General features: G+C 37.8%; 2 protein-coding genes across 3 annotated transcripts; one reads left to right on the forward strand and one right to left on the reverse strand.

The window, feature by feature from the left end:
• Positions 1 to 251: 251 nt before the first annotated feature.
• On the reverse strand, positions 252 to 1,160 carry LOC128266318 (protein dj-1beta). Its single transcript, XM_053002761.1, has 3 exons — positions 990 to 1,160; positions 602 to 921; positions 252 to 538 (listed from the first exon to the last, which is right to left on the reverse strand). The coding sequence occupies exons 1-3, from the start codon at positions 1,128 to 1,130 to the stop codon at positions 382 to 384; spliced, it is 618 nt and encodes a 205-aa protein (XP_052858721.1). The 5' UTR covers positions 1,131 to 1,160; the 3' UTR covers positions 252 to 381.
• A 7,581-nt stretch (positions 1,161 to 8,741) lies between these two features.
• LOC128266308 (serine/threonine-protein kinase Warts) lies at positions 8,742 to 22,118 on the forward strand. 2 transcript variants are annotated; one of them, XM_053002746.1, is made up of 7 exons: positions 8,742 to 9,570; positions 16,917 to 19,191; positions 19,251 to 19,371; positions 19,714 to 19,829; positions 19,893 to 19,971; positions 20,033 to 20,228; positions 20,382 to 22,118. In XM_053002746.1, exons 1-7 carry the CDS (start codon positions 9,448 to 9,450, stop codon positions 20,781 to 20,783), a joined length of 3,312 nt encoding a protein of 1,103 aa, XP_052858706.1. In that variant the 5' UTR covers positions 8,742 to 9,447; the 3' UTR covers positions 20,784 to 22,118. The 2 variants fall into 2 exon arrangements, 1 of the variants encoding a protein (XP_052858706.1); XR_008269050.1 differs by lacking the exons at positions 20,033 to 20,228; positions 20,382 to 22,118 and having other exon boundaries at positions 19,716 to 19,829.
• Positions 22,119 to 23,849: the final 1,731 nt, after the last annotated feature.

The raw sequence follows: 23,849 nt of genomic DNA on the forward strand, positions 1-23,849 counted from the left end.
GCTTTTGGAAAATTAAATTTTATTTTTTTTTGTTTAACTGTCAATAAAATTCGTGACTGATAATTACTATTCAAATAACTATTTTTGATTTAAAATATCAATGAAAAAAGAAAGTTAATTTAATATAGAATCTAAAGGAACACTAATTAATATAAATTTAATCAAGGAGATTTTACTATTTAATTTACTATATTGTTTACCATTTTAAATAGCATTTACTATATTACTATTTACTTTATTATTTACCATTTTAAATAGCATTTATTAGCATTGCTTTTGTTCAACAAAATTTTAACTCAGTTCTTGAATGCATCAATGGTATAAATATTATAAATATTAACCGAGTATCTCCGATTGCGAAATAGACATAGTGATTGTGACTTAGTTGTAGGCTACCAGCAGACCCTTTGCAACCTCCTGGACTTTTTCTTTTCCTGCCAGCTCTTCGGCGATTTTAAGAGCAAACTCGTAGGCGGTTCCAGGTCCCCGACTGGTGATGAGATTTCCGTCTTTCACAACGCTCTTGTCATCCACGTAGCTAAAATAGTGGGCAAATGGATAAATTACACAACCAGTTCAATAAGATTTCTATGATAAGTACCTGTACTGATCAGCCAGCTGGGGTTTCATCGAGGGATACGAAGTGAGGGACTTTCCGGAGGCGATGCCATGTTTGGCCAAAACGGTGGGGGCGGCACAAATGGCGGCGATGAGTCCTCCGCTGGACTCCTGGCTCTTCAAGATTTCCCCAACCACCGTGGACTCGGCCATGGCATTGGAGCCACCCAATCCTCCAGGCAGAACCACCACGTCGAATTTATCCGACGACACTTTGGCCAGCGAGGTATCGGGAAGGATTTGAACATCCCGAGAGCATTTCACCGGCTCCGCATCGTTTAATCCGGCCACGGTGACCTTGATCTATCAGAATAAGAATAAGAGTGCTTAGTAAGTTTAGTATGATTTAATAGGTAAGGTACAAAACTTACCCCTGCACGTCTCAGAACATCGGCGGCTATGATGAACTCCATTTCCTCGGCCCCGGGAGCCAAAATAACCAGTGCGCTCTTCGACATATTAAGGAATTTACAAAAATGCCGTGAAATTGCAGGAAAACCAACGAAAACCATACAGTTGCGATAATAAATCGATAGTTTTATTTATAAACGCAAGTGTGAGCAACAAGCCATCGGGGTTTTTTTCAAATACGGAGCGGTAAAACGGTACTAGTTTTTGGATCTAGATAAGGTACAAGGTATTTAAGAAATTAGGTACCTAGGTAAGGTATAAGAAAAAATGGTGCCTAAGTACGTACCAAGGTACAAGTATCTAGGTACACCCAACAATGGATCTAATAAATATAATTTAACATCATAATTTGTATAGTAACAAAAGGCGCTTAGTCAACTTAAGGACCATTTATTTCCCCCCCCCCCCAGCTCTTTATCGATTTCTAAGCTGTTCTCGACCTCGACTGGCAATCAAATATTCAAAATTACGTTTTCGTCTTCCACTGTGTTTAAATTTAAAGCAGTCCAAAAATAAATACACTGCTTTAAAGCAGTCGCTTCAGATTTGTACTGCATAAACTGCTTGATTAGCAATTAAGACTTAGCGAGTAAAACAACCACACTCGTGGTTGGCTTTGGTTTAGATTCAGCGTTAGCGAAGACATGTTGCTTGTAGTTATTTAGTATTTAGCACAGACATGTACCACAATCAATAAATACGGCCCTTCACATGTGGTATTTAGCTAGGTATTTATTGTCAGCCGGATGGTGTTTTAATCGTTATCGGCCACGGGCACACTGAACACGACGGCAGCAACAAACCACGAATTAATTTTTACTAAATTTAAGCAAAACACGCATCGAAAATGCCCGGAAAATGGGACTAAATCGACGGGAAAAGTGGAAATGAGCGAACGCGAGTGAAATAAGTGTTTAAATATCAGCGATTTGCAAGCAAAAAGAAAGGAAAAAGAGAGGGGCAAAAAGAAGAAAAGTGTGTGGAAAACGCGAAAAAGGCGAGAACAAAGAGGCGAAAAGCCAGGAAATTGCGTGGAAAACGAGAAGGAGCGAAGGTAAATGTGGAAAATGCAACGTTTGCAGCTGGAATTTGCGTATCTCTCAGTCCAAAAAGAAAATGCAATACTTCATGTAAAACTGTGTGCGAGTGCGTGCGTGTGTGTGTGTTTCGAGTGTGCTGGTGTGTATTTCCAATTGCCTGTGTGGAAAAGTGAGAAAAACTGCACGGAAAAACGCACTAAAAGCAATCAAAAATGTGCGGAAAAGTGCCTGAAAACGAAATGCGAAATACACACACAAATGCAACAGGCTGTATTTACATATTTCGCTCTCGCTCTCTCGTGGAATATATGTATGTTTGTGCGTGTATTTGTGTGGGGGAGAGCGAAGGAAAGAAAGAGAGAGCGAGAGGTTGCTACACAAATCGGATTAAATTCTTCTATCTTCCCTCCCTTTCCCCCATTGTGTAGCTGTGTTGTTGAAAAACTATTAATCTCAAATAATATTTAACTTAATTCCAGTGTAAATTGAATTTCCTTTCGTATTTTTCGTTATGTTTCCATCGACTTTAGGCAAGGTCACTTAATGCTTTTCCAGGTTTTGACTTAACATTTTGCCAACTGAAATAGCAGCTAATTGGCGTTATAGTTCAAGTGTTATAAAATATCAACATGAAAACAATATTTAACTTTAAAAACCATAATCGCGACAATTACAATAGCAATAGCAACCATAATAATACTAGTAATTGCGGGATTACAAAAAAGCAAGGCTTAAACAGAGCAATCGTCGCCTACAGTAAAAAGCAGCATTAACTAACTACAAAGTGAACTTTTGTTTTCAATATTGCATGTTAGCTGCAAGGAAAATAAAATAATAAATAAGAAAACAAATATATAAATAATTAAATAGATTTCTAAAAATTAAAATCTCCTCTTAACGTTATTTTGAACTCACGTGCAAAATTTAAGCAATTATTAATTGAATTACATTAAATCACATCAAACTATATTTTTATTTGGCTTTAGAGATCCCTAATTATATTAAAATCAGGGTTCTGTAATTTTTATTCTGATTGAAAAACATGTGTGTGAATCTTGAGGGTACTGAAACGGTTTTTAATTTTTTTTTTGTTACCTAAGTCCGAGTTTTGCACTGGTTACTATAGGGCAGTCCCCACTGTAACTGAGAAACTGCAAGATTATGTGTGTGACAAAATACGTGGTGTTGATGCAACCGTGGGCAGCAGCTGCCTCCGATTTACATATGAAATCAAAGCATACAGACCGATATGAGGAAAAAACCACGAGAGCAGCAATGTAAATGTAAATACGAGAGATGCAAAATGTGGCACAAGTAACTGCAATGCAACCCATTGTAATTAGAGGCAGCACCGCCACTTCAATGTCAGTGCGACAATAATTTCTCAGGCGACTTATTTATGCTTCGCAAAAAGCACAAAGCAAAAGCAAGAAACGTTAGGGGGCGAAGGGGATTGAAGACCTCCTCCTTGTTTTGTGAAGTCAGCGTGTCGGTATGCCATCCAAAATTCATAAAGTTAATTGCTGCTTTGCTTGTCGGTAAACTTAAAAAATGTCTGTGTCATAGGTTAGTAAAAGTTGTATAGTTTTTCTTGCCCAAACCTTGTTGTTTTTCAATGCTTCAAGCCCTCTTTATTTTCTAAATCTTTTTTTACAATTAGTAATCATGATTTGAACCACCATCAGCTATAAAAATAGTTTTATAGAGTTTTAGAATGCCTTTTAAGTGCGTTTTTATAAAACTGTATTCCACTTTAATTTACCATTGGATATCAACAAAAGCTAATCAAAATTCGATTTATTTTTCTTAAAAAGTTTAAAGTCTCAATAAAAAGTTACAAGCAAGTTTAACCAATCCAATCTCGGTAAATAAAAACCCACAAATCTCCTCCCAAAAGTGCAAATAATATTTGGTTTAGCTATTTCTACTACTATTGATGTTGTTGTAGGTGTTACTGCTGCTGTTGTAATTGTTGTTTTTGTTGAACCAGCGAACAGCGGCGTCATCGTCAGCGACGCTGGAAATCTTTGGGATTCCATTCACATTCCAGCATGCAATTCGCAGTGGATTATGTGAGTGTGTTGTTGTTGGTGCTCTGTACTCTTGGCTCTGCCGACGTCGAAGTTAACTGCGGCAGAATGGAACAGGTGAGGTTCCATTGGCGTTGATCGTGTGCATTCCACACCACACACAGATACACACACACATATGAAGCTCAGAGAGCAGGGCAATAAATACCAATACAGTGGGCTGTTTGCTGTTGTTGTCGCTTTTAAAAGTAAATGAACGATAAAACAAGAAAGTAAGGAGGGTCAATAAGATAATTGTGGTGGTTACTCTGCAAAAGGATATTAACCAATCGAAACTAGGATCTTAGAAGTATTAAAGACACACCAGCTTTAGGTTTATTGGCTGTTTACTAATTTTGATTTTTGATTTGATTGTGTAGTTTTACAGATTAAATTTCCCAGGATTTATTTTACCTTTGCCAAATCGTTTAAATAAATAGTGGTATACTCAACAAACCAGTTGTTTTCCCTTTTTTTTTTTTTTTAATTTTTTTAAGTTTATCCGCAGTTTTCGCAAATCTGTAAACGACTGACCACCTAGGCGTTACTTGAATTTTTCTATAACTTAAAATTGAATTTGTTGCAACTCAATATTTTGTAATTAAATAACCTTGACTTTTAATGAATCTTCTAAATATATTTTCAAATTATTAAACGAGTATTTTTAATCGGTTTTACAAACACAACTAAAGATAGAGTTAGAAATTTTAAATTTTAAACCTATTGCTTTTTTTTACAATGATCTAATTCATCCAAGGATTTCAAAACAATTCTTTAGGATATGAATCTTTTTCAGTTTTTCAGGAGGAATAAGAAGCTGGGTGGGGGTGTCTGCTTACTACCAGCTTCGCATGGCCTCCCCCTAAAGCCCCCCCTCCTTGGCCACTGGACTGCAATTCAAGTCGAGCGTCGTCGACGACGAAAATGCAATTTAGCTTGTTTTTCTTGCTTGCTTCGATTCCCCTCCCCTTATCTCCCCCCTTCTCCATACACATTTTGAAACACGTCTCTGTGTGTGTGAGAGTGGATGAAAAAAGGGAAAACGAAACGAAAACAGAGAGAGCGCGTAGAGTGGAGCAAAAGCAACAACATAGCAGTTGCCACCCCGCCCCCTTTTTTTTCGCCTGCTGCCTCCCCTTTTCTCCTTCTCTCTTCGCTGTGGAATGCGCATTTTTGCAATAATAATCAGCAACTAATACTATTTTTATCTTCTGCCCTGACGCGTCGCACACTTCTGCGTTTATATGTGTACTAAATGTGTGTGTGTGTAGCCGAGTGTTTGCCCCCTGCAGCGTGTTTCGGCTCTCTTGCCACCCCTTTATCCACTTCCCTTGGGCCCCCTTTGTACGCTTCTCTTTGGTCGATCACTCTCTTTGGAGGCCCCGTAATTGCTTTGGGATTTCTGGATCTCTGGTCTTGTCCGGTCTGTTTAGTGATAACAAGATATCGAACTTTAGGATACGTCTATTTTATGGAAAAATAATATTTAAAAAAATCTACATATTTGGAAATAGATTAAGATTTATCTACTTTCAAAATGTTCGATTTTTTAAACGATGAACAAAAAAAAAATATATCATAGTTCACTTTCTGAATATAACGCTCTTTGTAGATCTATAAAATTATAGGCAGGATATTCTTAAAAAATTGACTGTACAATATAACAATGCGCAGCTTCATGTTTATACAATTAATAATAAGAAATAAGTGTACTTTTAAGTGTTAATCTCGCAGATAGATACAACTTGTATTAAGTTCTTTGCTTACACAGTGTAATCGTAGACACCTCTGTGCAAGTGTCAAAATAAACACAATCTTGACAATATAAATAATACCAGTTAGTTTGCGAAAGTGATTAGACGTACTACTTAGAATACATTCGAAAGCGTTACATAATCTTTGAATTAGGTAACCAATTAAGTCTTAAATTCCGGTTAGGTAGAAGTAAATACTTTACTGAGGAATTTCTGGAAGAAACTAAAAATAGATATTGTCTTTACAGCTCTCTAATATATAGATAACTCTGGCATTCTTTTATCCAGGAAACCTACAATCCACATAGCCGAAGTTCAATGAGTATAATTGGCAATAAAATGTCTCAATTAATGCTAAATACGAAATTCTGCCTAAGCACTGACGAAAATAATAAATTAAAGTCATTTAGATAGCTTTAGATATAAAGCGGCGGCCTGTCTTTTATGTGGAGGCACAACTTTGGACGCAATTAAACAATTAAAAATTCCAATAGCGTGGTCGCTTAATAACGCATCAAAATCAAAATAAACCCACAGAGTGGGAGTGAGATGGAGGAAAGAGCGAAAGGGAGATAGCATTGCAAGTGAATTAGTTATTTGTATTGTTAATTAGTTATTGGGCACATACACACAATCGCGTTTATTTGCGCAAAAATACTGGGCGGTATGCGTGGAATGTGAAAATTTCCCAACTTGGCACCAAAACAAAAATAATGCGGGAGGCTACACATAGCCACATATAGTATATCCGCCAGGGCCGATCTCTGTTGACATTCGGATTTGGCGCGTGGGGCCGAGAGATGTTTACCCACCCAAGATCTATATGCTCCCCCGGCCTGTTATCATCTATGTCTCGTGTACACAACCCCGGCAAAATTCACATTCCTTTGCAAAATGAATAGAATTAAAGTAAAGAAAACAACTTTTGTCAACAGAATAATTAAAACTCACATTTTGCCGTGCTGTTTTGTTGCTGTGCTGCCTTTTATGTTCGACTAAATTTACAGGGCAATCAAAATGTTGTTTGCAGATCAAGGCACAGAGTCATGTTTAAATGTTGACAGATGTCTATGGTTCATTATCTTTAGATATGTGTATGTATGCGAGTGGTGGGTGCAGTGCGGAATGCAAACTATTTGTAAGCACACATTATGTATTAATTGCGGAGGCATCCATATGGCAGGAATGCATCTATAAACCCATATTAATTTTTGAAAATCATTTTTTTTAATTAAAAATGTTCTAGAAAAATCTAGAAATAAATTGCAAGATAATTTATAAATTACAAGCTAATTATTTTTTTAAATTTTAAATTAAAAGCTTCATTAAACTATTGATTAAGACACATTTAGAATCCTTCAATATTTTGTAGCCCTAGTTTGGTTCTATTTCAGAACTTTTTCGGTTACTATAACACAGTTTTGAATAATATGTTCCAAATTATATTGATCCTCTGATTGTTTTACCAGGGTATTACCAACTTCGATCAGCTAAATTAAACACTATGTTCGTTGCGTTTCCTTCCTCATTTGCACTTGGCACAAATTCGGCGAAATTCCGTGTTTGTTTACATATCTATCTGTCGATGGCTATTTCATAGTCAGGTGCGCACGCCACTCCCTCCGCCCCCCGATCCCCTCTATATGGTGTGAACTTAATGGTTCGTCATAAAAATGGGTTTGTATATTCGTTTCTGCTTTTTTGGTGTGGGGTTTTTTTTTTTTTACATTTCCCCAGAATTCGAAACATGACATAAGATCATAATTTATGTGCACCCCTTCCACCTGAATTCCCCACTTTTTTTGCCCTCGATCAGTTGCAGCTTGGGAAGTGTGAATCCGAAAATCAACGGCAAAAGGCGTGAATATCATGCAGAAGAAAGCACTTCCTTCGCAAGTTGCGATGGTCATTATATCATTACGAACAATGAGTGTGGATTTTCCGGCACCTCTATAAGCCCCCCCGTAATTCAGTGACTCACGTCGCTGGCATTCAAATGGGCCGACAACCCATCAACATGGCGAGATAGTGCTGGATATTTGGACTTTTTGACTGGCAAAATAACCATGTTTCAGTAGAGTCAACAACGGAAATTTGCTTCGCGAAGATTAAGGCACATAAACATTTTAGGAGACAAGTAAAAAATGTATCAAGGGTTTTACTTATTTTTCAAAATATTACAAATATTTTCCCCTTTTTTTGCATTAAAATTGTTGGCCTAGTTTTCTCTGTGTTAAAATTGTATATCAATAAAATGTGTTAAAGGTTTAGTTTGGCTTTTATTTAATTAATATCACTTCTTATTTTACAATTGTATTTGTTTTTGTTTTTAATATTTAGCTCATATAATCAAGGACTATAGTAGTACTTTTCATAATAATTTTTAGTACTTATTATTTCTTTTTTTTAAAACATGGGATTTTTAGTAAAAGAAATGGTGTTTTTTGATTTCATAAATAGAGGAAGAACCAATTAATTAATTTAACTTAGAAATTTTGTCTTTTTATTCGTATCTTTTAAATTTGCGATGAAGACCAATTTTCTTATGCTCGTTGTGAATTGACCCTCAGCTATTTGTGTGAATGAGTTGGCCACTTTAAAGGCGTCTAAAAACGCGACCGAAACCTCGTTTTCGAATAGCGTGTGACAATTTTCGTTTGATCAATTTTCTCATCCAAATCCCCTCTGTCTTTTCGTCTGCTTTCAGCTCCAAGTTGGCCGCCATCGATTCGTGCGTAGGATCAATTAAAATTCCGTGAGGCCGAGAATCAAATCAAATTAAAAATCAACTAATATTTTGATATTCAAATATTCAAATGAAATTCATTCATTGCCTGGGACTTTGTTTGGATTCGGAATCTGCCAACTATTTTCAAATTTTGAACTGTGTCTGCTTGCGGCCAGCGCAGAATCTGTGATAAAGCAGAAAAATACAAAGAATACAAAAAATTAAAAAAAAAAAAAAAAAATAAAAATAAAAATAAAAAATAAAATGTGAGGAGAAATATTTACATGCAAAATGAATGCTGGGCGAGAGAAGTTTTTGTTATAATGCAAATGTGTAGTGGAAGAATTCCCGGCGCGAGTGATAAATAATCCGACGACAAACAAAAGCAGAAGCCTACACAGCGAAAAAGAGCAATGCAAACACATTTATCTTTATTGAGAGCAACAATATCAAGATCAAGATAATAAAGCATCGTAAACCTTCGCATGCCCGAGACTAAGTAGTTCATTATAAAGTCTCCACACAAATAATCAAATGCAAAAAAGTGCCTGCTGATGAAATACGACAAACTTAACAAAGCAAAACAAACAATTCACAAATCGAGTAGTATAATCTATCTATTTACATGTATTTTATACAAAACATCAAATTAAATAATAATAACAAGAGAGGCAAAGAAGCCACAGAAATATTTATTTAAATTGCAATTTGTGGCCGCCGATGTGCCCCAGTGTGTGTTTGCTGTGCGTGTGTGTGTGTGAGCGGCGGTCGTCGAGCATTTTTTTGTGATATGAGTACTAAATATCACAGGGCGAAGAAGCAGCATCATGCATCCAGCGGGCGAAAAAAGGGGCGGTCGCCCTAATGACAAATACACGGCGGAAGCCCTCGAGAGCATTAAGCAGGACCTAACCCGATTTGAAGTACAAAATAACCATAGGAATAATCAGGTAAGATCACTTAAGATTACATTAAGTTGGTCTAAAACTAGAACTAAGTGTAATGACTTTAAAAATATTTATCTTGGATACATAAAAAGAAACTGCGGCACTCCTAGGTTTCCAACGATGACTTTTTTCTTAACGCGAATTCTTCAGCATTATTTAATATCGCGGATTTTCAGCCCGATGTTTAAATTTCAAAGACGTACAAACCGAATTTTTAAATAACAGCGACCATTTTTTCTTTTCATAGATTTGTATACACATGGCGAAAAGGAAATAAATGATTAAAAATTTGCATGAATTTGTTAGTTCGCCTTATGAATCAGATCGTGGATTGGATAAATGATGAGTGGGTTGATTAAAGAAGATCTTCATTCAACTTTAAAAGTAATTTATATGGTAAACAGAAAAAATGCTATGCAAACTTTGATTAATGAAAATAATGATTCATAAAATAGTTCGATATTATATTGGGTTTTAAAATGTTTTATGAGATTTATTTGAAACCTTTTCCGAAGTTCCTTAAGAGGAAAATTTAGTTTAGGTACTTCTACTTTAAAACTTCTTATTAGGACTCATCTTAAAAGCTTTTATCCGAACAATAGGCGAATAATCAGAAAATGTTACCTTTCAATTTATTTTTTTATCAATGTCAGCTTTTCTTTGTTTCTCCCTTAAATTTATAACATTATTCATGGATCGAAGTTTTCACCTGTGACTCACTCAAAGTGTTTAATTCGAGCTGTAGAACAGGCTTCAAGAATTTCAGTAAACCGTTTAGCTCCATGCCACTCAACTCATCTTATTAAAGCTTGGCTTAGCCCCGGTTCATTCCACTTAAGATCGTCTTAGCTTCGCGTGGCAGTTATGCCATTAAAAACGCTTATCACAACTTTTTATAGTCGCTGGACAAATGATGCGACAGCCAAGACACAAAAGGAAAAGACACGACAACTAATAAAAAACTAACAACCAGATAAAATGCAAGCCACAAAAGCGCTAACAAAGAAAACGATATTTTTCTAAAGCGTGGGTGATTTTTGAGGCGAGACTAGGAAAGTTAAATAATAGAGGTGAATGGGTAAACGCTCTTAATTTGTTTGACATTTATGCGTGATCATTAAATATTTTCTGATTTTTTTAAATTTGTATCTTTATTTTTATATTTCATATATATTTTTCATAAATAAAATTAAAAAGACTTTAGAAATGTGTTGTAAAGTAATATTAATATTCGTAATCATGTTTGAAAAGAAGATTTAATTATTTAGCTGGAAATAATCTGAATTCGTTTTTATAATGGAATGTAAAACATAAAACTATTTAATTCAATATTCCTAAAACCAAATTAAAAATTAAAACTCATTTTCTCTTAACAGTTCTATTTTCTTCCCAAAAAAATATAACTAAACTGTCGAACTTTATCCGACAATCGAAATTCCCTTTTGCCAAGAATAACGTCAGAGTTTAATTTTAGAAACTGGCACGAGACGTGGATATTTCACCTGCGCGCGCCAGTTTGAACAAGGTCTGGAGGTGGGTGGTTCCTTGGTTGGTCAGCTGTGGCCACAACAGCAACAGGAGTTGGCAATTGGCCTGGTCAAAAGGAAAAGACTGAAAGAGAGCAACAACCACACGGACTATATTTAAACTTAAACACGCAGAGTCGTCAAAAGAAGGGGCGAAATTAATGAACTGGCAAGCGAAATGCAATTGACCTTCTGCCTGCCGATTGGGTGGGTGGCGACGGGCTGGCAGACAAAGTGTCCAGCGGAAGAGGGACAGAAAATATGCTACACACAGAAAAAGAAGAACTGAAATCTCTTCAAATCAGAAAAGGAACGATATCATGATCTTTTAGGGTTAAACAAAAGGTCCTGGTTCGGATCCAAGTGCTAACATAAAATAATTTTTATAATTTAACATTTTTTTTATTAATAAATAATCTGATTTGATTTGTTAATCAACAAATATTTTAAATCGTCGGTTGAAAATTGTTAGGTAAAATCCTCGAACTGATACTTGTATCGTATGGATTTTTATTTACTGTGTAAAAAGACAAAGAAATGGGAGCACACACACGACTCATTTTTGTTGTGTGCGTACACGCGATCGCCCTGGATTCTTCGCATTGACGTCACACTCTGAACTCAACCGATCAGACCGGAATATATATTCCAACCCAATTGATGAGTGGGTTGCTATTGATTTCAATGAATGCCGAAAATTCCCCCAAAACGATTTTTGGGGGTAAGGGGGAAAATGACTAATGGTCGAGTAGGTCTTGCACGATCGGCTAAAGATTTCAGCACCATCTCCACAATTAGCTCCTCACTATCAGAAATCTGAATAACAGGAGTTAGGTACAGTGCGTGACAAGAGTGTTAAGCTTATGCTGTCCGCAAAAACATTTTTTGGTTTACTCAACTGCACAATTACTGCATTTAACACTCAATAATAACTCTTCTAAAAACTACTCTATTAAAAAGATAATGTTGCTCTAGGGCACAACATTCTCAAATCACTTGTTTATGGTTATTTTTATGATCTTTGAAAGCTTGGACTCTACTTTAATAATTCACCACATCCTTTAACTGCCCACTTCTGATGACTAACCCGTTTCGATGAGTGCTCTCCTGTCAGCAATTCTGTTTTAAGCCACTATTAAAGATTTCAATCGTCGAAATGCCTAAAGTTCTGAAACGGGCCTTAAAAAAATATGCGAAAGAGCCGCAAAAAGGAGTTTTGAAAGAGGAGGAGGACATAAAAATTCTTAAATATTATCTGACGGGTCATCAATTTAAAGTTTTACGATCTCCACTTGCCAGCTACTGTTTGCTGCGACTGTAAATTATGTTCAGGCTCTTTGGCTTCGGATTCGAGGATCAGCTAAAGAAATTCCTGAGTTTCAGGGGGACACTGAGGGGAGATTTCTCTTAATCCATGCAATGGGCGCGCTCAGGTTTTTGGCCATAAAATATATGCTTTGGAGTTGGCTAATTGTTATGACTGTGGCCAGTTGGGACAGGCCAATTTAATGCTGCAATTGCTGCTGCCATTGGCATTGGCACAGATGCTCTTTGCTTTTCGGTTGGTGGGGTTTTCGGTTTTCGGCTTGGGGTTTTCTGTTTTGGCCAACTTTCGCCTGACATTTCGGCCTACGCCTGCGCCGCCGGCTGAAGCACAATGGTCCGGCTAATTGGTCATGCTGCGCGCTAAATACCAGAAACCCATAATCTGCTCATATATGGCGCATATGTTTGGCATACTGGATGGTGAGGGGGGGTTGCGTCCATATGTGGGCAGTGCATGTCAGAGCGATAAACGATAGACGATAAATAAATACGAAATTTATGCACGGCCCGATCAACACTTTCAGCGGCCATGTTCACGCCCACACAAACGGTATCCACTCGGTCAGCTACCCATCTTTTTGATACCCATTAAAATACAAAGGGTGCTTAATGGTCTATCTATACAAAAACCTTACATTTTTAAATATTCCGGAAAATATTATTACTATCTTTTTATCAAACTTCTTCATCTAACTATTTTCTTCAATGAAACATTAAACCATTGAAATCTCAAAAACTAATGTTTCTAAAAAAAACCTAAAAAAAGAATGTAAAAGCAATGAGTATCATACATTCCACACTAAAGTAGAAAACCTTTTTTTATGCGGCATTTTAGCTGCCTAGCTACCAACAAAACTGCTTCTTAAAAAAATTAATTTTGCTTCTGCTATAAATATCCATATCAATAATACTCAATGGCGAGACTCGGTATGCGCAGAAATTAATTTAAATAACAAACACTGATAATAAATAAAAATCCAAACGCCAAAAAGGCAGCGAATAACCGAATGAACAAGCCGCGACGCCAACGCATTTAACAGTAAGCCAAATGCCATTACAATAAAAATTAAAATAATCCATAAATAAATTAATAAACAAAACGAAGCCATCGATTTGTGGGAGGGGAGGTCCAAACCTATGACAACTCCAATTCAGGGTCTACACATCCATCTGATCTGTGACTTTTTTGGTGGGGCTTTGGTCGCGTACATATGTAATCCCAATTTTAGATTTGGTGCGAATTCAGCTATTTATACAAAAATTTGACACAGTGTGTGGGAAAAGTGAGAGCTAAGTTTGAAAAGATGGAAATGATATTTAAAAACAAGGAATGGCATAAATATCAACTAATTAACTGGGGTATGTATAAGGATTACTCAACTTTAACGAACTGTAAACTTAAAATACTTCAGGGATTTAAATTATGTTTTGATAAAGAACACTTTGTTAAGGCCAAAACAATTTCCGATACTAGTAAACTTTAAAAAAAAATGATTATGTTTAATTTACTTTATTTTCAAAGAGTAAAAAAATTATAAATATATTTTTTTTGTATTGTATGTTTATCTTAAAATTTAATATTTTAATGCTTTTTAGGGAAGAATTAATTTAACTTGCCAATACATACAATTTTCGTTTTCACTGTTGCTGTATGTAAACATTTTATGGGGGACACATTTCATTTCGAGCGAAATGGAATTCCTTGGGGTGCAATTTTCAACTAATTTGCGCGATTTTCGTGCGAAAATTTTGTTGAACCTGTCGGTGGGTCGCTTTCACTCGATTTTCTTTATTCTCGCTTAGCTATTTTCTCAGGAATTTTCACCTCAATATATGTGTGTGTCTGTATCATATATAGTACAGCTATCCAACATATATCAGCAGCAGCAATAGCCGAAAAAAGAATGTGTGTTGCCTCTAATAATAACAAAAGACAAACAGACACACGCAGATCAGCCCCGCAACTACAAACACAAACAAAAGTAGGAGTGCGGCAGAATGTTTGGCTATATCTATAGTGCTTCTATGGTCTGATCGGTATGAGGTATTCCCAGTACCTAGTATCAGCAGCTCGCTGTGTGAAATTGGGATAAATAGTTTACTTTACTTTTTATATATTTTAGGAAGAACTAAATTTTGTATGTGGCTTGGACTTAAACTTTTGTTTCACGTTAACAATAAATTTAAGAAACCACATTTTAATATTAAAAAAAATCAATATATTGATTAAATATGATATTTGTCATCTTGACTAGTCCTCCCTGTGCCAACAATTTTTACACAAATATTTGTCAGTTGCCAAGAATTTCAAAGTTTGATGTATTCAGTTGACGTTTTTTGAGAAAAAACAAGCAAATTCATATTTTTACAACCTTAATATTTTAATATAGTTTTGATATCAGGTAAGATAGTCCCAGGTTCAAGGGTATATACATACGTAAATGGTGGATACTAAACTACATTTAAATGCCTTTGAAAAAAGGCATACAAAAATGGGTGTTTAAATTCAATTGTATTTTTTATATAGAACTTCTTTAACCAACTATGATTGAAACATTGATGTGTGTATCTACGTTCTTTTTTTATCTAAACCTTCCATTGACCTTGCTTTAAGCTTAATCACTTTGCAAATTGCATTGAAGACCGCAAAGCAAAGAAGCTTAAGTGGATTAGCGAAAGTGTTTCGGCAATTCTGCATTGTATAGTCCCCCCTGGTAAATCCAATTTATTTTATTTGAAAATTCAGCAATGCCAATTTACGTGGGCGACACTTTTTTCTTGGTCTTTTTGCACTTGCTGATTTAGTGAGCCCATTGGCTTTCGCTAATTTGCCGTAAATTGGCTTTCATGTAAGACGGCGTGGAAGAATTGGGGAAATGGGGATTCGGGGGTCCCCAAATCTTCTTCTTCCCCCTCAAAGAGCGACGAACAGTCTGCTGAGGGTCTTTGTCGGGTTTCGCTGGCTTCGCGTCCTTGGTTTTAATTTGATGCCCATCAAAATGCTTGTGACATATAGAATGGTTCTCAAAAAGAGTGTCATAAAGTTTGTGACCAATTTAGCATCATAAAAATTATATTTAACCGGAATATTATTTTTGATTTGGTTCCACTTGCTCTTAAGTAAATTTTAAAATTTTAAAACTTAAAAAATCTTTCTTTTATTTTATAAATAAACGGAATCAAGTTGAAAGCACCAAACGCTTGCTAAATGAATTATATGTATTGTATGTATATGCAATTTTATAAACGATTGTTATCTTCTTATGAGCCAAAAGTAATTATTTATATTGATTGCAATAAAGTACAAGTTAATGATTGTTTATTTATTCCTAACTGTGGGGGACAAGTATAACATTTTTGAATAATTATTCAGATAATGGGGTTATTAACACCTATAAAATATGCACCCCCTTAATGTTTCCTGTACAAACAAGAGGCCTTCTCGATTAAGAAAAAGATTCAACGATATTGTCTGCTCTCAAGAATATACATATGCACATATTTATGTCAAGAAATTAATTTAAAATAAAATACAAAAATTAAAAATAATATCGATTAAACATTCCCATCGTGTTGCCATCTCTAAAAGAAAGAGAGCGAAGAGAGTCAGGCATTCAAAGTCATAAAATCGAGGATCAGTCACAAAAGGGCAAAAGATTGGAGGTGGGAAGCAGACGGAAGACGCAGAAGAGGCATCAAAAGAACGCGTAAAACGGGTAGCTGGCGAGGAGAGAAAGAGAGGCAAAAAGAACAAGGCGAGACACACAATTATGTGGGAGCGAGATGGGAGCAAGGGCAACCTTCGCTGCAAGTGTATTTGTTTTTGTGTTTTGGAGCGCATCTGGCAGCCGGCTCTTCTTCTTCCCCTATCTCCCACTCTCTTCCTTCTGCTCCCCTAATTCGCTCCATCTCGCTCGCACCCATTGCCTGCGCTTGACTTTTAGGAATTTCACGACGATGGCAAGAATTTTATTTCGTTGCTTTGGTCGCCTAATTTCTTTGGTCTTTTGTTTTAGCCTCCGATTCTCTTTTTGTTGTTCTTTGTTCTTTGTTTTTGTTTTTTTTTTGGATGCACGCCTTTTGTTTAGTTTTTGATACAAACACTCGATCACAAACACTGACATGCAGAAGCAAAGGGGAGTTTTTTCCAGTGCAGGAATTTCGATTACTCATGGGCGTAGTGGAAAGCTGTTGATCGGATTTTAAGGGGACGGGGTTTAAGTAGGGGATTCTCCATTTTTTAAGTAAAATAAAAATGTGTTATACTGAAGTGTAGAAAAATATAACTTTTTGAATACCAATTCTAAATTTCTGTTTGTTAGCGATACTTTTTATTTAGAGTAACTTACAGTGTGCAAAAAAGTTTGGAGTTTCAGTGCAAACTATTACTCACAACAAATTCAGGGTTTAATTTTAAATACTGTTGTAACATAGATCATTTTGAATCCCATAAATCACCATTTATTTACACTTACTAATTAACTTCATCCTTTCCAGAATTACACACCTCTGCGATATACGGCGGCCAACGGACGCAATGATGCACTTACTCCGGATTACCACCACGCCAAGCCGCCGATGGAACCACCGCCCTCCGCGTCTCCGTCGCCGGACGTGGTCATCCCGCCGCCCCCCGCCATCGTTGGTCAACCGGGATCAGGCTCCATTTCCGTATCCGGAGTGGGCGTAGGCGTGGGAGTGGGCGTGTGCGTGGCGAACGGACGGATGATGACGGCGCTGATGCCGAACAAGCTGATCCGGAAGCCTAGCATCGAGCGGGACACGGCGAGCAGTCACTACCTGCGCTGCAGTCCGGCCCTGGATTCCGGAGCCGGAAGTTCCCGCTCCGATAGCCCCCATTCGCACCACACCCACCAGCCGAGCTCGCGGACGGTTGGAAATCCAGGGGGTAATGGTGGATTTTCGCCATCCCCCAGTGGTTTCAGTGAGGTGGCACCACCGGCGCCGCCCCCACGGAATCCCACCGCATCCAGTGCGGCCACGCCCCCGCCGCCAGTGCCGCCCACCAGCCAGGCGTATGTGAAACGCCGATCGCCGGCCTTGAACCGCCCGCCGGCGATAGCGCCACCCAATCAGCGTGGGAACTCGCCGGTAATAACCCAGAATGGGTTAAAGAGCCAACAGCAGCAGCAGCAGCTGTCGCAGCAATTGAAATCCCTGAATCTGTATCCTGGAGGAGGAAGTGGCGCAGTGGTTGAGCCACCACCACCATACCTAATACAGTCGGGAGCAGGAGCACCACCGCCACCACCGCCCAGTTACACGGCCTCCATGCAATCGCGGCAATCGCCCACGCAATCGCAGCAATCGGATTACAGGAAATCACCAAGTAGTGGGATATATTCGGCCACCTCGGCAGGATCACCGAGCCCCATCACCGTGTCCCTGCCACCAGCACCACTGGCCAAGCCACAGCCACGCGTTTACCAAGCCCGAAGTCAGCAGCCCATCATAATGCAGAGTGTGAAGAGCACGCAGGTGCAAAAGCCCGTGCTCCAAACGGCAGTGGCACCACAATCCCCATCGAGTGCCTCTGCCAGCAATTCACCGGTTCATGTCATGGCGGCACCACCCTCGTATCCCCAAAAGTCCGCAGCAGTGGTGCAGCAGCAGCAGCAGGCGGCAGCGGCGGCGCAACACCATCAGCATCAGCACCAGCAATCTAAGCCGCCCACGCCCACAACACCACCTTTGGTGGGTCTGAATAGCAAGCCGCCAAACTGTTTGGAGCCACCATCCTATGCCAAGAGCATGCAGGCCAAGGCGGCCACGGTGGGGCAACAGCAACAAGTGCAACAGCAACAGCAGCAGCAGCAACAAGTCCAACAGCAGCAGCAGCAACACCACCAGCAGCAGCAGCAACAGCAGCAACTTCAGGCTTTAAGGGTGCTCCAAGCACAGGCTCAAAGGGAAAGGGATCAGAGGGAGCGGGAACGAGATCAACAAAAGCTAACCAATGGAAATCCCAGCAGGCAACTGCCACCACCACCGCCCTATCAAAGTAATAACAACAATAGCGAAATCAAACCACCCACCAGCTGCAATAACAACAACATACAAATAAGCAACAGCAATTTGGCCACCACGCCACCCATACCGCCAGCCAAATATAATAACGCGTCCGCGAACACGGGAGCGAATAGTTCGGGGGGCAGCAATGGATCCACCAGCACTACGGCCTCCTCATCAACCACCTGCAAGAAGATCAAACACGCGTCACCCATACCGGAGCGAAAGAAAATATCGAAGGAAAAGGAGGAGGAACGCAAGGAGTTCCGCATCAGGCAGTATTCCCCGCAAGCATTCAAGTTCTTCATGGAACAGCATATAGAGAACGTGATCAAGTCCTATCGCCAGCGTACCTATCGCAAAAATCAGTTGGAAAAGGAAATGCTTAAAGTGGGGCTGCCCGATCAAACGCAGATTGAGATGAGGAAAATGCTGAATCAAAAGGAGAGCAACTACATCCGATTGAAGCGAGCCAAAATGGACAAGAGCATGTTCATGAAACTGAAAACCATTGGAGTGGGTGCCTTCGGTGAGGTGACTCTGGTGAGAAAAATCGACACATCCAATCATTTGTATGCGATGAAAACCCTGCGAAAAGCCGATGTCCTTAAGCGGAACCAAGTGGCTCATGTCAAGGCCGAAAGAGATATTCTCGCAGAGGCCGACAACAATTGGGTGGTGAAGTTGTACTACAGTTTTCAGGATAAGGATAATCTATACTTTGTGATGGACTACATACCGGGTGAGTATTGCAATCATTGTGGCTTAACGAGTTACTAATGATTTTCATTTTTTCCGCAGGTGGCGATCTGATGTCACTGCTCATCAAGCTGGGCATTTTCGAGGAAGAACTGGCTAGATTCTACATTGCCGAGGTCACTTGCGCCGTGGACAGCGTCCATAAAATGGGCTTTATTCACAGGTAGTGTAGCTTTCCAAAGTCACAGAGTTGATCATCTAGTTTGTCACCTGATAAAAAAGAGATTTTCTTACAAATGTTAAGCAAAACTTGTGGGCTTAAGGTATCTAGAACATCATTCAGGATTTTGATTGATACAGAGACCAAATGCTTGTTTCACTGACAGATTCAGATAATTTTTTATATGGAGTAGGCCACAATAATATGTTTACATGCTTATTCAAAGAAAAATACAATTTACATTGGTTAATTGTTTTAAAATTGCTAAAGAAAAGTAAATATACAATTTTATTTCAAAATGTATATAAAACAAAAATACTTAAAATATTCTACATCCTTTCGCAGAGACATCAAACCTGACAACATACTCATCGACAGAGACGGTCACATAAAACTCACCGATTTTGGTCTGTGCACGGGATTCCGATGGACGCACAACTCAAAGTACTACCAGGAGAATGGTGCGTCTTAGCTGAAAAACCAAACTATAAACACTTCTTATTAAGGCCTTCTAAAAATGACAGGTAACCACTCGCGTCAGGACTCGATGGAACCGTGGGAGGAATACTCGGAGAACGGACCCAAGCCCACAGTGCTGGAGAGGTGAGTTTCGTACACTTAATTAATAAATGAAGCAATTAATAAAAGTATGCCGAACTCGCAGGCGACGGATGCGCGATCACCAAAGAGTCCTGGCCCACTCGCTGGTGGGCACACCCAACTACATTGCACCCGAGGTTTTGGAAAGGAGTGGATATACGCAGCTGTGTGATTACTGGAGCGTTGGCGTCATCCTCTACGAGATGCTGGTGGGTCAGCCGCCCTTCCTGGCCAACAGTCCGCTGGAAACGCAACAAAAGGTGTGATTTTAATAACTATATCTCGGGTTTTTAGCCAGTAACTTGAAAATTAAAAAAAAAAACAAATTACGCGAATTCTTCAGATCTAAATTAACAATTACGTTTCTCCCTAAGTTGTGATGAATATTTATAATAATTTTTTGTTTCTTGTAGGTAATAAACTGGGAGAAAACTCTACACATACCGCCACAAGCCGAATTATCACGGGATGCCACCGATTTGATACGGAGACTTTGCGCGGCTGCGGACAAGCGGCTGGGGAAAAGCGTGGATGAGGTCAAGGGTCATGACTTCTTCAAGGGCATCGACTTTGCGGACATGCGAAAGCAGAAGGCGCCCTACATACCGGAAATCAAACACCCGACGGACACGTCCAACTTCGATCCCGTGGATCCGGAAAAGCTACGCTCAAATGACTCAAACATGAGCAGCGGCGATGATATCGATCTGAACGATCGTCCTTTCCACGGCTTTTTCGAATTTACCTTCAGACGATTCTTTGACGATAAGCAGCAACCGGATATGACGGACGATCAAGCGCCGGTTTACGTCTGAATACGCCTGAAAATCACCTATCCCACCCCCAACATCCATCCCACCCCCCAAAATCATCGTTAGTCAAATAGTCACAAAGGGGAGAGAAATTGTCGAGTGGGTTTTTGTAAAGAGTGCGTGACTATAAAATGAAAACTATATATATTATATAAATTATAGGAGAAAGTAGCGAAGGCAACTATACATAAACATACAAATATATATAGATGCCCGCGGGCATGAACTGAATAAATTTAAAACGAAACAGATTAGATGAAAACAAGCAAAGCGAGTCGGGACTTGGACTTTTAAATGAATGTATTAATATCCTTCTATACTACTCCAAATCGACCGCTATAACCATAAAATGTTAGGAAGCAAAGGGACCAACTGGAAAATCGACCATTTCTGGTGCTCAAAGCAAATGCAAAATGCCTTAAACGAGACGAGAACGCGAATTTACCCAAGCCCCCCAAAAAATCACTCCTTTCCCTTTTCCCACCTCCAATCGATGGCCGGATTTCAATTCAGCAGGCTGGTTAATGCCGGCCATCCCACGACTTCCCATTCAGAGACGAGATTGCGAGGTGTGCGATGGAGAAACGGAGACCAAAAGTCGCACGGCAGCGATATAAGCGGGTCTTATAAGCATATTCTAAATCTAATCTTGAGGACTACAGCACTCAACTCTGTGTCTTTCTACCCATCCATATATCACTGCTCATCGCAGAAGTCTTCAAACGTGTGTCCTCCCCCCAAAAAAGAACAAACTTAGAGATACCTACATATGTGAGAACTATCTAGCAAAGTTAGACCAACTTGTTGAATGCCAAATCAAATTGTTTAGCCCCACACAAAAAATGGGAGAAATATTCAACACATATTCTCTGATAGCAAACATAAACCACAAAAACATTACGAAGGAGAGCTAAGAAAATTGTAATCTTTTTAAATGTAATATTGTAAAGAAAAACGTTAATTGTAATTTATGCTAAATTTGTGTAGCGCCCTAAGATGTTTTTTAGTTTATAGACAACGCTAACCGTAATCTAGTTTAATGCCTAACACTAAAGCGAGAACACATAAATTTTTTTGTTTTCCGTAGATTCGTTGGAAAATGCTAAAAAGGGAAAACGTTTTGTTTTTCTATTTAATTAGCTTCAGTTTGTATGTGCGTGTGTTTTTATTATGAAGATATATATATATAACTATTCAAATATATATAAATGAAACCTATTTTAAATGTGAGAAGAGATCGAGCTAATTGAAGGAAAATACAAACAAACTCTGTGTGCCTTGGCCAATTAGTTTACTAAAGCAAATTAATAAATGGAAAAGAAAATTTATACAAAAAGACGATCAGAATTTTAATTTTGGGAATTTGTGTGGAAAACGTAAAAACAAACTACAAAAACGAACAGACTTTCGAAAGCCATTAAAAATTTTTTAGTTAAAAATTTATTTTAGTCAATTTTAAGATCTTTTACTTGTATATTTCAATTTAAATATTATTTTCCTTTCCAAAATGATATTTGGCAAATGATTTATTTTTCGGCGTTTAGCTGGAACAAAGAAAACGCTTGTTTCTTGATTTGCTTTATATTATTTGTATTTAAAATAGCGCGGTTAGAGGTGGCAGGAAATCGAAAAATATTCGATAAGGCATTATAGTAATATCGATTGCTATCGTCATAGCTATCGAATACTCTTTCTCACTCTACTAAAACGTGGTCACACTTTTATTTCAAATGCGGAAACATTTGAAAATTATTAAAAATAAGTTAATAATTGGATCATAAAATTTTAAATTTGTATTTATATTTTTTTTTTACTTTCCCAAAACCGGTCACTAATAAAAACTGTTTTTAAATTTTAATAATTTTTTTGTTTTATTATTTTCACATTGTAAATTTAATAATTATAATAATTGTTTTGTAAATTTATCAAGACAAAAAGGTTTTATTCATTTATATGAATGCGTTTTTATCCATTGAATCGTTTGGCTTACTTTGATTAAAATACATTTATGCGTAATATTTGAAATATAAGTTACTTGAATCATCTCTCAATATTTTTTGGTTATTTGTTTTGGATGTTGTTAGCGGATTTTTGGTGTTCTCTGTCGAGCAATAAAATTAACATTCGATGCCGTTTCAACAGGTTCTTAACTTAGGATCGCTATTGTTGGACATAAAAATTAAACAAATAATACAAGTATACTGTACTTTCTGCTCCGCATATTTACACATAGAGTGAGGTGAACAACTTTAACAGAGTTTGCGGGTAGGACAATAGAAAAGATGGAGTTTCGGAGTTTGGAACACATTAAAACGATCGTCCTCCAATTAAGTGTGTATCGTATTTAAATAACTAACAATTGTTTATGTTTATGTACGTGAGTGTTATGTAGTGTAGTGTATTTCATATAAGGCCCTAGAGTGCAAATTTGCGCTTAAAAATAAGTGTTTCTTTTTTAATGTTTAAGTTAACATTCTGTTGTTGTTAAGGGTTTTTTTTTTTAACTAGGCTAAGTATTTACGGATGTAATAGTAATTATTGTTAAATTTATGCTAACGTGTGCTGGCTGTATTTGAAATCTGAAGAATTTCAACTCGAGTATAACAGTTTGCGTTTGTTTTGGTTTTGGATTCTCTAGCTTTTGTTTTTGCGAAATAATTTACAAAAAATATATGTATGTACACATATATACTTATGATCGACTTCGACCATGCAATCCGTTCTCCACTTCATTAAAAATACAAATATATAAAAATTAATTAAGTATTAAATGCATTTTTTTGTGAGTTGTTGTTCTCGTTTTTGTTTTTTTTTGTCTGGAAAAGCAAAAAAAATCATGGGCGAAAATTCCTTGGACAAGTTAAACATCAAAAAAGAAATGTTCGTTGTTCTGGAAACCTTGTTGTTTGTTCTTTAACTAATTTTAGTTTGTGGCTGAGTAAGAAACGATTATAATTGAAAGTTGATTTGATTCTTTTGTTTTTTGGCTAGCGCAGAAATCGAAAGCATTATCAATTATTTAGTCATAAATTTATTGTCATGGCAAACATTTCGATAGTTAATAGGGTC

The sequence above is a fragment of the Drosophila gunungcola genome, chromosome 3R (assembly GCF_025200985.1).
Source record: "Drosophila gunungcola strain Sukarami chromosome 3R, Dgunungcola_SK_2, whole genome shotgun sequence".
Classification (NCBI taxonomy): Eukaryota; Metazoa; Arthropoda; class Insecta; order Diptera; family Drosophilidae; genus Drosophila; species Drosophila gunungcola.

Excerpts from the sequence above, each read along its gene's own strand:
- LOC128266308 (XM_053002746.1), top strand. The coding sequence starts at position 9,448 with ATGCATCCAGCGGGCGAAAAAAGGGGCGGTCGCCCTAATGACAAATAC. Across the intron at positions 19,830-19,892 it reads AAAGTACTACCAGGAGAATG|GTAACCACTCGCGTCAGGAC; the intron begins GTGCGTCTTAGC and ends TAAAAATGACAG. Across the intron at positions 20,229-20,381 it reads CGCTGGAAACGCAACAAAAG|GTAATAAACTGGGAGAAAAC; the intron begins GTGTGATTTTAA and ends TGTTTCTTGTAG.
- LOC128266318 (XM_053002761.1), bottom strand. The coding sequence starts at position 1,130 with ATGGTTTTCGTTGGTTTTCCTGCAATTTCACGGCATTTTTGTAAATTC. Across the intron at positions 922-989 it reads ATGTTCTGAGACGTGCAGGG|ATCAAGGTCACCGTGGCCGG; the intron begins GTAAGTTTTGTA and ends TTATTCTGATAG. Across the intron at positions 539-601 it reads CAGCTGGCTGATCAGTACAG|CTACGTGGATGACAAGAGCG; the intron begins GTACTTATCATA and ends CCACTATTTTAG.